This window comes from Anopheles darlingi, chromosome 3 (genome assembly GCF_943734745.1).
Source record: "Anopheles darlingi chromosome 3, idAnoDarlMG_H_01, whole genome shotgun sequence".
Classification (NCBI taxonomy): Eukaryota; Metazoa; Arthropoda; class Insecta; order Diptera; family Culicidae; genus Anopheles; species Anopheles darlingi.
This window is the reverse complement of record NC_064875.1, coordinates 39,348,439-39,363,823: the sequence shown is the minus strand read 5'-3', so window position 1 is coordinate 39,363,823 and position 15,385 is coordinate 39,348,439. Positions and strand designations below refer to the sequence as shown.

Genomic DNA, 15,385 nt, shown 5'->3' with positions numbered 1-15,385 from the left:
TTCGATTGGCTACTTATACAGCAAGAGTACAGCGATCGTAACGATCGATGCGATGGTGGTACCTTTGCAAAGTGTTTCGCACAAGTGTTCGCGCTCGAGTCTCGAGTGCTGTCGGTATCGTCTGCATATATTGGCCGTCGGTAAACGCCGAGCGCCAGGTCTATCAACACACAGATTCAATTCAAGATTTCGCACAAAATCGCAACAGATTAATGGGTCAATGGATGGCTTATTAGTTCTTTCGTTGCCGTTCGTCCGGCGCCAAGTAATCCGAGGCGTCCCAATTTGCTTGTGCGCGAATTGTGTTACTGCTGCTGCTGCTGATTGTGTAACGCGCAATGCATCGCAACGCCTTGTGATCGAGCCAAATCGACGCGTGCGCATGTTAGGATGTTTACACATTAACAGGAAATTTTTGATGCACTAGCGAAAGTATCATATCTATTAAAAAAAAATAAATAATATATACGGTCTGTCGCAAAGTCAACAAGACTTTTTCATCCTAAATCCTTTCCTGATTTCCCGTCAAAGTTTCATGAAATTTGGTCAATTGGAAGCAAAGTTATTGCGTCTAGAGTAAAGCATGTTTTTGTGGTCGATACAAAAATGAGCATCGAACAATATAAATTTTTGTTTTTAACTCGGTATAACGTTTACGGAAACATTTAAATCGATGCAACACGTTTATGGTGATTGTTGCCTATCCCGTGACAACCAATTGGGTGAATATCGAAGAATCGAAGACGCTCATTAGTAATGTTGTTTTTTTACATTTTATCGCATTTTATCGATAAAGCATTTCCCGTATTCACCTGTTCTGGTATCGTGTGACTTTTATCTATTCGGAAAATTTCATTTACCGATGAAACGAATACTTTAGACAATGGACCAAATCTAATGAAATTTTGGCAGGAAATCAAGAACAGAAATTATATTTTAAACACATATACCCACATCAATGTATATGGATATGACAATTACGTTATGACGGTGTCGTTAGCACAACGAAAATATTCTCATTTTGTGGAAACACCTTCAAGGAAAGGAAAATGGTGCAACAACACTAAAGCGGGCTACAAGTAGGAGGCTATTGCCTCTGGTAATGGCATTATAATAGTAGGTTTCTATCGTTCTCGTTTCTAGTTGCACTCTTGGGACGCGAATTATAACGCCTCACAGCGAAGCGCAGCTGGAGAGCGATAAATTGAAATATAAAAACGCATCCGTCACCGTCATCGTGCGCCGGTACACGATCTGTACCTCTCGTATGATCGTAGCTTTCTCCTGCTTGCCTATTTGGGTCGAGGCTTATTAGCTGCAAGAACCCCGTTGTGCCATCTCTCGGTCATCGTGTTTGCATAAATTTGATAATGAACATGCGCAACAATAATGATGATGATAATAATAGGTAGAAGCTACCGGGAAGCAAAACCGCCTTTTCTAGGCCAGATGCAGACGGCAAAATGATTTGTAAAAAATGACGAGATAATAGATTCTTCGTAGGGAACACACACACACATGGAATTAGTTCAACGTCATCTCTTTCGCTCCCTGAGGTGTGATGGCAACAAAAAGTGGCTAAGTGAATAACAAATCCGCTTCCCTCGGTGGCGCCAGCTTTTTCGTCCTCTCTTCCATCGATCCCGACCTCCAGGCGATATCAGATCAGCATCAGAGTGAACTCCGCTCTAGCTCTCTACCCCGAGAGCGTTTCGTTCGTTCGATCGAACCCCCTCAAGACGGCGATCTTGTGGTGATGGTGTGCTGCATGCATTGGAGGTCGTCGCGAACAATTCCCTCCCTCGTTGGGCAGACCGTCAAACCGTCGCACCACCGCGCGACGCGCGGAGGTATCATTTACAAGAAATTACGAATGAGGCGTCGTCCTTCGGAGTGCAAGACAGGGGGAGGGGGAGGGCGCCAATCAGCTGCCCGGCGTTGGTGGTACTACCTCGCGATCCGGATCCGCAGAAGAGCGCCAGCTGTTTTTTTTTTTTATTGCGAACAAACGCGCGACCATCTCGTGTGTCTCTCTCGGGGGGTGGCGCCATGCTTTCACGCAGCAGTGTGCCGTTGCCTGTGGCGTCAGTCGTAGGGTGTGAACATGGACGGCTGGCCTGCTGGCCGGCCGGACAGGGGACGAGTGGTGATGAGAAATTCTTCGGGAGAAATTATTACCATCATTCCAGGGGAGACCAGGCACAACGGCAACTTGTCTTGTCTTGATCGGGGCAGCGATCGTTTCGTTTTGTTTCCCGTTTTGTCTTTGCAAGATGCACACTATTGGAGTGATACTGAGAAGGTTGTTTGTGTTGTTTCGCATTTGAATACGGACGAGATCTTGGACGATACGAGAAGCTTCTTCCTCGACGCATTTGATCGATTTGTTTCGCGTCGCAAACAAACAAATCGATATAAATCGTCGCCGGTTGGTCGAAAGATTTCAGTCCCCTAGCACAAGCGACGAACCTTTCGCGGCTACGAGACAAAGTCGATCGCTTTTTCCCTCCTGTCATTACTTGTGTGTAACGATCTCTGATCGTTGGTTGGAGTTTGGAGCATTGCGCATTAACCTGATTTCGTAGCGACGGCATCTCCTAATGGTACGATGCCATATCAAGACCAGCGGCAGCGGCGGCGGCGGCGGCGGCGGCGGTAATGCTGATAACTCCAGCAGAAGAAGAACGCATGAACCTCTTCTCCCCGAATGGCCTATTTCTTTCCTTACAAACTCTGACGGTACACGCAGACTGTTCGAACGAAAATGGGTATTTTGTTCGCGTGCGATGTTGTCGTTCGCGTGCAGTGAACTCGCGCTACGATCCTCGCTGCGCTGATTGGATCGAGAGAGCGAGAGACGACGACGACGACGCCGGCGATGGGGTGGTAAGAGGCAGACGACTGTGCACGCATGTTGTCTTTGGCGCCTTGCCGTCGGTGACCCAGTCGACGAGTTTGCGTTTCTTCAGGCGGCTTCGCTCAGACTCACGTTCACGTTCACGTATTGCTTACGATTGTGTAATTCTAGCGTTGTGTCCGGTAGCGGGGTCGGTCGAGTGAAGTGGTGAACACCACCACGTTAGGGGGTTGGCCACGCGACCGACCTACTGTCTCTTCCTCGGCCACTGGATGGACCGATCTAACGGAGCTGATAGTAGCACCGGCGGGCATCTTCCAACTAAACTGTTCTCCTTTTACAAGTCGCCCGCAAATTGTTTGTAATTCTCGGGCAATTAGACTCCTAGAGGTCTCGTAGGAGGTCGATCGAGAAGAAAGATGTCGTTATTTAACTCAGCTTTTGCCTCGCGGTTAAGATAAGAGACGTTTGTGGAAGCAGCAAGCAAACGGTGTAGAGCAATGTAAGCTGTCGGTATGTTTCTGAGAGCCCGGTATGCGCCAAAAACTTCGCAAAAACCCCCCGATCCTTATCGATGCTGAGACAACGCGACTTTCTTTATTGCCTGAGGGCAATATGGCGATGCAGTTGCCACCCGGGAACCACTCGCTGCATTGCATTCGGTGTGTTTGTGCTGCTCTCCGAAAATGCGAGCCAATTTCGTTGATATTTTGATTTTGTTTCAATTCAATCCAGCGCTTAATCGTTGTCAAACTCGAGCGCGCGTGCGCATTAACAACATAAAAGTTGAGTGGCCGGAAACTCATCATTGGTTCGATCCCGCACGTGCCGCTGCTAACGTGCTGCTCCCGTGGTCAGTCCTGTCGCTACCACCAGGGACTGTCTCGGACAGACGGGAGGGATGGGTGTACGAAGGAAAGTGAACGTAACCTAGTTTTCTCGCTGGCCACGGAGACAACGCCGTTGGCGAGAAGAACGCCAACCGTCGACCGAACCAACGGTTGGTCAACTCATTTCTCTTGTTTTCCCTCCATCTATCGACGCATTGCCATCATCCCCTTGCTGTCGTTGCGATCGTCGGTGGTGGTTTAGGGAGTGGAGTGAAGTAGAAGATTTTGAGCGGAAGATAGCACTCAGCGTTGGATCTCTCTTCTCTGCGTGTGTGTACGTGTGTGTGTGCGGATGGGGTAGCATAACGACATCGGCAAACAAGCGCGTTTCCTCCTTTTACTCGTTAGCCATCACGGTATATCTCTTCGGTTCTGGTTCCTATCGGCCATGTTGTTTGATCACAATATTGGTCGTGAGCATGTTTGTTGAAGAAGGTGCGAATGCATCGTTTGCTTTTCTCATGAGCACCACCACCAGGATCGCTTGTTGGAGACACGATGTTTAAGACACTCGTCGTCAACATGTAGGACAGTTGGATTCCTCCGTTAATGAGTATGGTGCGACGGAGATTTTTGAAAACACTCTTTAATGCTCTACTTTCTGGCTGCAAATGGGACATTAAATTTATCTCACTGCGGCCATCGGTTAACTACCTTGTTAGCACTCGCTGCCTCACTTGGTATAAAGATTATGTGAGAGAGATCTCTGGAAAGCACATAGCTGGTCCTGCGATCCTGATCATTAGAAACGTTAGGAACAGCAGGAAACAGGTCCTAGCTATCGCCAACATCCATCGAGCAAGATGGATGGCGCATTGTCAATTGTATCTGTAGCATCATAAAGTTGCAGATCAAATGGCCGCTGGTACTGAATGGATCGATAAAACACATCGGCACAGCGCGCACTGCATTAAATGCACTTGTTATTCGGGCAAGAGGAAGGAGTTATGGCGAAAGAGTTGCGTTTAAAGAAAGAGTATTGAATGCAATCATAGCGCCGATGAGGTGCTCAAACAGATCTTTTATGTGACTTTCACGATCACTATATAAAGGGTCTTAGTAGGGCCAATCGCTGCACAACTGTGCACTTCTAGACCTTATCTGGGATTTTCCGTTTCATATTCCGAAACATGACAGATGGCAGTCTGTCTTCAATCAGTTAAAGAAAAGTTTGCCACATTTTAGTTCTATTAATATGCTTTGTTCTGTCGAGTATTGTGCATCATTTCGGTTGATCATTTTCATTTGCTTTTAAAATGTAAAACTCACAAAAAAACAGCACGTTTTGGTGGCTAATCACATGCAGCTTCCGCTCCAGTAGAAAGCCAATCATCGAACAAATGCTCCGTGTGCACGCCAACGTGCCTGCAACGGCTGTTTGGTTTAACATAATGCATCAAGCATTATTTGCTGATTAAAACCGACTGCCAAAGGGGAGTACACACTGTAAGTATACATGTGAGCGAGCTCCCGTGATCGTGATCATGAGACCCCCCATTCAATGGCTTTCCCAACCATGGGAGGATGAGATTAATCTAATGCACGATTTTACGACGCATCTTTAACCACAAACGCGTGTTTGCCTGGGAAGAAGTTCTATAGGCACACGGTTCGGTGGAGACTTCTCAACCCTGAGAAGAATTGCTCAGAAGCTAATGTTGATACACACACAGCCGCAGAGCCCTCGCCTACAGTTAAATTGTCGAATGAAACGTGGTTGAAAATGTGACTTTGGAGGAGGCATCCCCCTCCCCTTAATTATAACCATCCGATTGAGCTGGATCATCCTCGTTCATGCCCGGATCGGGACGAACACGTCACTAGTAGCGCTTTGGCGCTAATAATGCGATACTGCTACTGCTGCTGCTCGATAGAACGAGGGTAGTACGATGGGAAGGCGGAGGTTGATTATTGGCTTTCCCGATTTGGTGAGCCTTCCAGCTCGGTTGCCTGCCTGAACTTAATAATAACAGAGGAGAGCGCCCATTTGATTGATTTGCGCTATCGAGAAACCGTGGAACCGCCATGGAAGGAAGTTTGATTGTTTTTCCCCTAGACCTGGTCTGGTTTACGTTAACAGAAACAGAATTTGAAACTGTTACACTGTTTTTGTTTCACGCTCGTGTGTATGTAACGTGTGTTCCCAGTGTAATCAAACGGTTTGGACACCGATAAAAGCGATTCTCGTGTTGATAATTAAAATTTTGAGCGCGCCAAACAACCTCGAGAACATTATTCTGTTGTTCATTCAGAATGTAACAATAGTAACAGAGCAAAATGTGTCATTTTTGTCTATAATTTCTGAAACCTATTCTTATTCAATTAATTAAGCTTCTCTCGATTTACATGTGAACAACGATACACACACCGATGGGCCATTATTTAATGGAGCAAGCATAAATCGTGGATTTATCATCAATTACATACATTGTATTGTAGTTGCTAGTGAGCTTGGCCTAGTCCATTTCGCACGTACGACAATCGCACGACGCTACGATGTAATGCAAGTGACAACGGGGCAAAAAACATCATAAACCCTTCATTTCCTTTATTTTGTTCTGATCGTCATAATTCCCTCCCGGTCCCGTCGTGTCCGCCGTGTACAATGGTGTAGAAGGCGAAACCTTTTCCCACAACTGACGGGATGTGGTGCAGTGGAAGGTCAACGTAATGATACGCGGCCACCGTGACACAGCACAGAGTGACACACGGCTAAGGCTCGCTCGGAACGAACGAATCATGTATGTTCTGCTCATGCATTACACACCTTCCGATGCGCGTACGCGCGAAGAAGCTCTTTATCATCATCATCATCAGCAGCAGCAGCACCGCCATGAGCTCCATTAGTCACAACGTCCACGTGGACAACACAAAACGAGGTCGTCCCCATGTAGCAGGGTTGTCACAATAATTCATAATTCTTGTACGCGAAACCAACCCCTCGTATCATGCAAAAGGTCGTCGTGCATAATTAAAGCTTCACGTTTCGCTTCACCTCGTCTGGTTGCTCCCTATCCCCCTCATTGATAGAGAGCACACCACCTGTTGGCAAGTGGCGCGAAGATGTCCACACACAGTCCACCAATAAATGGATCACATTTGTGCCAAATCAAATTATATCGCGCCTCGCTTGCACCAGAAAGTAGATCGTGGCCGTTGCGGCAGCAAGCAAACAGAATGTTGGAGAACAAACGAGTGGCCAACAATAGCCGCCCAGCCAGCCTGTCACCCAAGCCAGCACACGAGTGTATCGTGTGGCAATTATTTGTTGCATGGTCGTCCGGCAATTCTTTCGGTTTTGCTGTGGCCCACCAAAGTTTTGCGAATCAACAACCGACTGTGGACGATATGATGTGCGATTCATGGCATCAGGTATTCCAACATAATTTGCTACACCATTTCAATGGGCGGCTGCAATGATGGATACGATGGCGCTAGTTTGGTTGAGGTTTTCTAAATCTGACAGCCACGATGATGTGTTGTCTGATTCATGGCTTTGATGGCGCATAGTTTGCAGACTACCTCTCACGCTGTGAAGGACGTTTTGTGCACAAAGCGTCGTTCGGCGGCACGAAGCCACTCCACGGCTCCAGAACCATCGTTTGCGTGAGCGAATGTAATTCATCTTTCGAGCGCTAGAGAGTCCTAGCAGTGCAGTTACTACGATGACAAAGGACCGCGACTGGTGCGAGCGCGAACCACTTGGGGTATTTAATCGCGCCGTTAAATCAAAACCCCGTTTTTGTTGAACCACCACGCGACCATAAATGCGACCATAAAATGTTTTGGAGATTTGTGCAAAGTTCAATTAGTAATAATGAGAATTGCTGCTGGGGGGTGGGATGCCGTTACGTTTGCTTCGTGCTGTCCTTCGTCTACTGAATGCTTGGGTGCTGCTGCTGTTGCTGCCGCTTCCAGATTGCAAATTGCTTTCAAAGCGACGCAACCGGATCAACCGTCTAGCAGCAGCGAGAGATCCGTGTTCCCTCCCGAGCAGTCATGATCACATTTTTTGCGATTAGTCACATCTGTTTGGAGCGTGTTTTGGGGCTCTTATTTTTGGCGCAACATAACGGATGTGCGGTTTGTCGAATCGCAATCGCATGATGATGATGATGCTGCTGCTGCCGCCGCTGCTGATCGGGGTGAAATATCTATTTATGATTACTCAACTGTGTTCCGCCAAATTATATATAATTTGCTCGCAGATTCCGGTAGATTGGTATAGCAGTATTGCCCACCGCCCGAACGGGTTTTTGGCTCATAGATGATTGCTTCTTCTATTACGCATTTTGCAATTCGTCAAAGTATTAGTATCTTAATAAATCAACTGTGCAAAAAAAAAGTTGACTAACTAAAGCAAATTTAGTTTTTAAAATTTCTATCGAACTTCTTTAGCGAATTAAAAATCTTACTAAAAGAATTGCTGCAGAAAATAAGATCTACAACGGAATCGACGATCTCCCTATTTCGTCTGTTGAATTCGTCGATCAAAATTCAATTATTCCGGATGATCGGTACATTTTTTCTTTCATGTTCATTCTCATCCGTTTCCCTTTCCTGGAATTCGTCTGTCATGTTCGGTTTTTTGTTCCTCCTTCCATCTTACTACGCACAATTTCGATCGATGATGTGTTGAAGTTTCACTTATCTTTTTACTCCTACACCTCGCAAGGAAGGAAAGGATTGTTCACATATTTGCCACTGTTCGTTCCAAAGATGAATTGCGTCAAGCGGATACTTACATTGCTACCTGTTTTCGCAGGAATTCAAAACAGAACGATCAAACCCCAAGGGTAATCTTAAAGCATGGCGCTTGTCAAGCAAAACAATGTTCAACAAAGTATCAAAATATTTGCGCAGCCACCAAATACCGAGAATGATCTCAGTGCGGATCTCAGTTTTATGATGCTGATGATGCAATACCGCGCAAATCCCTGAGCCGTGACAAGAGATTATCTACATATTTTGTTTCTCTTTCGAAGAGCAAAGAGTGAATCGCAATGTTGTGTGAGGGTCTATAAATCGTCGGTAACACCGACCAAAACAGTTGCCAATCACGCAACGATCCCGGAATCGTGCCTAATAATAATCAAATGTAATGTTTTTTTTCTATCACAATTAATGCTTTGCAGATCGTTTAAAACACAAAAGCCCATGGGAAAGAGAACCTCACCCTCTAACACCCCTATCGACTGCCGGCAGTTATCAGGCATCTGCAAGCTGAACACTCCCTGGGTCGTGAAATTGTTCTGGATAAAAGTGGAAAGTTTCCATTCGTTTGCGACCAAAAGTCAACCGTTCATCCGGGCGGAAAAACGAGGGGTGAATAGCTTAGGAAATTTCCATCACCTCCAAATCGGTGTCGCGCTTAGCACGCGTCGCATCCACCATCATTAAGATGGCGGCTTATCGGCACCACCACCACCACCACCACCATGACTGGAGCTAGAAGCGATTCACCGTATAATTGGTGTACATTTTGTTATCAAATCGCAAACACATGCTGCCGGTGACATCGGTGCCATCACCACCGACTTATCATTGTTTTGCCCATTCTCGAAGTTTCATTTAATAAATGGTTTGAACACCGATCAGCAGAACGTCGTTTTCAAACAATTTCATTTTTTACACGCGTAGGTCTCTCCTCCGGTTCAGATGCAAAGTGTCATCAGCATTGCGTTGCACGATGTGGGTTTCGTTTGTTTCTATTACTTTTATTTGTTCTTTGTTTGCTGTTTGCCATCATTTGATATCGCACACCAAAAGAATGTTTGGTGGTTTTAATTGGTTTGCATGGCGCCAGCGAACAACAAACTTTATAAACCCGAGCCCCCATGCCGGAATGGCAGCGCACTGTAATTAGCTACATTATCTTGCCGCTCGAGTAAAACATCGCAAAATAATTGGTTTCTGCGGGGACGACGGGTGCGATACAGGTAGTCTGCTGCGGTCACGCCGCACGCGGTACATTTCTGTTAGAAACGCAACTCAAAGCAACTGAGAGCAGTGAGCAATTGTTTCGTTGCCATTTACACCATTTGTGGGATGATCTTTCATGATCGCTCGTGTGCAAAGAATTACCACGTCATCTTGGGTCACGATCTGTATGTGTGTGATTGCGCTTCTCGAGCGTTAAATTGGGCGACCATTTCCGTGCTACGACGCGAATGATACAGTGTTTGCTTGATTTATTGCCATGGTTGCATCTTCCCCAATGATCGTGACTGGTTTAATGCAGAGAAGCAGCGTCAACAATTAAGAATCAATCGTTTGATCATCACACCTTTAGGTATGGTTACGGAACCTTCGGAATTGATTATCGTGCTCGGCAGGTGTTCAGCTTTCATCGGACAGCTCCGATTAGTACACAATAGTACACGCAAGCGTTTGGCGCCGGATTCAGCGGCAATACTTGTGGTAGAGTTCGTAAAATGTGTAGAGCATTTGAATATTCTAGCGATCGTTGATAGTGATAATGATCTTATTAACCGTATAGAGAGTTGCCGTATGCGTGTTGAGATACAGTTTCGCGTATTTATTGTTGCTGCTCGACGCACAGTGTAGACAACACCAGCGTATAATATGCTATAAATAGGAATTAAAGCAGCTCCCATAATCTTCATTTAGAGTTAATCATTTGCTGCTCAACAAGTTTTTCGTATGAAAATCAAAGGTATAGTCCTTCATGTAAAGGGATTGTACACTTCATCATCATTCAGTGTTGCGTTGCTTGTACACCGCTACGAACGAAACCCACTCGTGACCGATACCCTTATAATAGCTCTTCCTTTGGGGTATGCGAGTGCTGTTGTCTGCTTATGTCATTTCATGCTGCCAGCACTCTCGAGCGTTATGATATCGATGGTAATACGAAGCTTCTCTCGGCGGCACCAAAGGCCATCGGCCTGCGTGCAATTCGATATGAAAAGAGTGTCGCAGGGCCAATTATGGAAAACTCGCTTACACCCGACGTTTCCGATGGGGCGCAAAAGTCGCTCGATATCACTCGGTTTTGTGCCAGCCAGCAACGCCTAACATCAGTCGATGGGCTGCTGCTACTGCTGCTATTGCTGTCATGGGGCTTGCACAGAGATAGCCTGTCCGCCTGGAAGCTGTTTCGAGTGACGCTAATCTAACACGGGCCCACCTTCTCTGGCAGGTGAAATGTGTGTTTTGCGTACGATACGGGAAACGTGGTGAGCCTAGGCTGCTGCCATGTAGGAAAAGGGCCTAGTCAAGCCTTGACAAGGCGCGCGGAGAGGGCCCCATGTCGCGAGTAATTATACACTTTCTTCATAATAAGCTTCTCCTTTCTGGGCATGAAGCTGTGATGTGCTGGCCTGACGGTGGCGTGGTGGTGGCGGCAGTACTTGTGTAAACGCGTGATTGGACCAATCATGCCACGGAGCACCGTTAGCGATGGACGAACTAAACCTATCCGGGCTATCCTCTCGTAACTGGTAGCACCAGCAGCGGCAGCGTCAGTGTTGTGCTGTCCAAAATAGACAGGCTCTGCTAAGGAACGTCTCGATTGCATGGCACATTGTAATTAGCCTTCCATTCTGCACCCCATCCACTGCAGAAGGGCTGCAGTCATATGGGATTGCGCCATGGCAAGGATGTTCTGCTGCACCCTGGTTTTAAGTCGGATTCCCTGTAACACGCGAGCTAGCTAACACACATATCCCTGGTTACAGGAGAGTGTTGATAGGCTGCTATGGAAGTGTGCTAATTATTCGCCTTTTCTTTTTCTCCCGCAGATGGTACTTCCGCAAGATAAAGAGAATAGAGGCCGAGAAGAAGCTGTTGCTGCCCGAAAACGAGCACGGCGCCTTCCTGATCCGTGACTCCGAAAGCCGCCACAATGACTACTCGCTTTCCGGTAAGTAACAATGCGCACTAACGGATCACAAACACAAGTGCAACTTTCCTTGGGAATCTGCAATTTCTAATGTGTGTACCTTTTTTCTTTCTTCATTCTAGTGCGCGACGGTGACACGGTCAAACACTATCGCATCCGACAGCTGGATGAAGGCGGATTCTTTATCGCTCGCCGAACCACATTCCGCACACTGCAAGAGCTGGTCGAACACTACTCGAAGGATTCCGATGGGTTGTGCGTAAATCTGTGCAAGCCGTGCGTACAGGTAAGTGGCCCATACTGGCCGGTCAACAGACGGTTGCCCGTTCTCACTCTTCCTCGCTGACCTCGCCATGGCGGGGGGATTCCCTTCGGTCGTGTGTTAGCCTATGTTTGCTGCTTTGCTGTCACACTTTGTTGCTGCCTTCTTCTGCCTCTTCTCTGGCCTTTCTTCCGAGCTTTCACTGTTGTGTGCCGCGGCAGTTGCGGGAAATTTACCGAATTTAAGTGTATGGAATGTAGACAACATTTGGTTTTTTTAACTATCCCCCTTCCTCCAAGCGGCTCGCAAACATGTCGCGAATCTAGACAAACACACACACACACACACACACACACAGCGCATGGTTGTCATGGTTACATTGGCTTTTGCTGTTTGCTGTATTCGGTTTGTTTTGAGGTCGGTTTTTTTTTGGTTGCAAATTTTTGGTTCTCTATCAATTTCCTTTCTCTTCTTGTATTCACGAATCGTGCGAAGGTTGCCAGCCAGCCAGCCAGCCATCCAGCCAGCCAGCAAATAAAATGTTGGTTCCATCTTCTTCTCCTAATACCCAATACTCCCACCGGGAGGGCGACCAGGTGAACTGACGGACAGGCTAATCTGCTGGCTTTTCATAAAATAAAAATCCAATTAGGATAAAATCATAAACTTGACACACACCACTCGTCCTCTGTCCGTGCTGCCTTAACCACATCTTCTGCCCACAGTCCGCTGCGGACCACTTTTGCAGGTGGTGGCTGTCGGTTGATGGCCTTACGTCAAACTTCTATTTCTTCTTAATCGTTGTCGTCGCCGGCGCACGTTTTGCAAATGGAGAATCCACCGGTGCTGAGATATAAGAGTGTCATGTCAGCCGATTGGTTTATCCCGCCTCGCGGCATTGCTGCTTAGGACGGTTCAAAATCCGTGCCTCACTCATCTCTTCTCTTCTCTAGCTTCGGTTTCGTGCTTTCTTCTAACTACGATATGTTTTCTTTCTCTTCTTTTCTTTCTCTCCTCTAACACTACCTCTGGGTCCAACGGTGGGCTACGGTTCATTCGCTACATTCTTTTGCACCCTTCTTTCCGCTCTCCCCACTATGCTCTCTTTCCCTTGACCACACATTCGCATCATCGCATCAACCACTCATCTCATCGTTCTACATTTTCCCATTCCTGATGAGTATCCTCCTGGCATCACTTTTCACGTTGCACATTCCTAAATGCTACGATCTATCACGTGATCACATTCAATAAATATTAACCATCACCACCACCATCATCATCCTGACGGTCGATCACGGTCGCGGCGTGCTATAAATCTGACTATCCGACCGATCTATCATTTGCACACAGTCAAGTCGTTACTATCAACTGTTCGAGGTAGGAGGAATGTTTGTTGACTAAAATAGCCCTCCATTCGCTCCGAAGCATCCCGTTGGGAGGCGAATGTGCGACTCTTTGACTATCCCATCCACCAGTCCAGTTTATGTGCCATGCTTTTACACAATACGCTCCTCGTCAACCCCCGTAGACCGAACCAATGCAAGCTCGTAAGATTGTCGTTCTGAGTCCTTCCCAGTGTACATATACCCGAAACTCGGAAAACAACATTCCTCAATCGCGCTCGCTTTTGAATGATGTTTTATTGCTTGAAAGATAACCATTTTGTGCCTGTTTATGTAGTTTTCGCTTCGTTTTGTAGTGTATACCTAATTTGTGTAGTGTAAATCATCTCCCCCATTACAATAACGAAATCATTTAAGCTTTAACTTCATAACGGTACAGCCACTCGATCGTCAGATCGATCGCACTGACGTCCTTGGTAGCCAATGACGTGTGCAAAAGCACGAGGTAGTAAAACGGCAAATAATATTGGCGAAGCAAAAAAAAACACAAAATCCGCGAGATACTCACTCCACTAGCCTACGCCTGAACGGTTTCTGTTAACCACATCGACAGATTCCGTGCACGTCCACGAATGAACCGTTCTGTGATGAGTGTTGTGTATGGCGCGATATTTACTTACTATTCCGCGTGCGATCTCTACATCATCGATATCGTTCGATAAGCGAGATTGTTGTGCAGCGCCCACTCGGTTACCAGCGAGGGTTTGCAGCCTCGGTGGCACCAACCAGCGATCGCGATGGGTCTGTGTTCTTGGTCTGTGTCGTCAAAGACGGGGATTTTGTTTACCGATTGTTTTAACAATTATTCTCCTAGTACTAATGGCTTCCGATTGTTGAAGAATAGAGCTCACTTCTCCAACATATTATACCATTTGCACAAAGGAGAAAGAAATCAGAAATTCAATTTCGAAACAGCTGCTACCATTAATGCGCGTCCTTCGCTGTATCCTTGAAAAGGTTAATGGTTTTCTGCGTACGGTCTGTACCGTTCGTCCAATAAAGTGGTTTAAAATAGGGATCCAACGTAGCCCCATGCCATGAGAGGGCAAAAGCATAAACACTTTTCGCTTTCTTGATATGTTGTCTGTCATGTCGAGACAGAAACCATGCACATAGAGCGTATGTAATATCACGGCAAGAGCGCTACCACACCACTATAGGGTGAGAAGAGAGGTCAATCGAATGTCGGTAACACACGACATATTCTTCCGCATGTTTGTTCTTCTCCATAGACAGTCGTCGTTATGAGAATGTGCATCGCGGCTGTAACTATAATTTTCTGTTCTTCATGCTCCAATGCTATTGATCTTCCTTTTGCGAGCACCAAACAGGTGACGGAACAAAATGTGCAGCATGTAGTAAGTTGCAAATTGCACATTCAGTGCAAAATGACAAATGGGTACAGGTTGCGATTGATTTTACAGCTACACAGCGCCGTATGTTACCGCTAAAAAAAAAAAAGATAAATGAACGGTAATTTATCACAAAAATCAATATCCTACGTCCAATCAGGACCACCTTTTTGCGTCCCCCAAGGACAGTGAGAGAGAATTGTAGAGAGGTAATAAAGGAAGAATCATTTGTGCATTTGATGCCCGTATTCCACAGCTACGGAGTCTCCCTGGGAGGCAAGATGCATAAATCAGTTTCCTCATTGTGAAAACGTTTACCTGCGAGGGTTGGGACCACCGTGGCTGTGTGTACGCTATTGCTGGTCCCGGTCGAGAGCCTTTGTTTTGCATACTTTATCGCATCTTTCAAGGGCAACAGTTTCATTTTAACGACCTCACTCTTTTTTGCACATTTTTATGAAAACGATAAAGCGAATACTCTGAGCGGTAGATATTCTGAGCTGATTACAGTAATGGAGTTGTTGGGTAAAAATGAAACGAATAAAATGAAACTGTTCCTTAGTAAATTCTAATAAACTGTTAAAGATGCTGAAAGGGGATTAACGAGGAGTAACCCGCTCGTCACGAGCGTCGTGCTACCAGCCAGAAGCACCGGAAACGAACGTTTATTCAAATGCCGTACCTCTATCAGCACCCATCAATCAGCAAGTGCATAGCACGGTGACACCAGGTTATCAACCGAGTGGAGAAGTAA

At 46.3% G+C, this 15,385-nt stretch overlaps 1 protein-coding gene across 5 annotated transcripts in view; it reads left to right on the top strand.

The window, feature by feature from the left end:
* LOC125957703 (tyrosine-protein kinase Src42A) overlaps positions 1-15,385 on the top strand; it is a 74,484-nt gene that overhangs the window by 56,285 nt on the left and 2,814 nt on the right. For all 5 annotated transcript variants that reach the window (XM_049690571.1, XM_049690569.1, XM_049690567.1 and 2 more), the window contains exons 3-4: positions 11,511-11,632; positions 11,734-11,897. In XM_049690571.1, the coding sequence (XP_049546528.1) occupies positions 11,511-11,632; positions 11,734-11,897 (286 nt within the window). The remainder of the gene's footprint in view (positions 1-11,510; positions 11,633-11,733; positions 11,898-15,385) is intronic.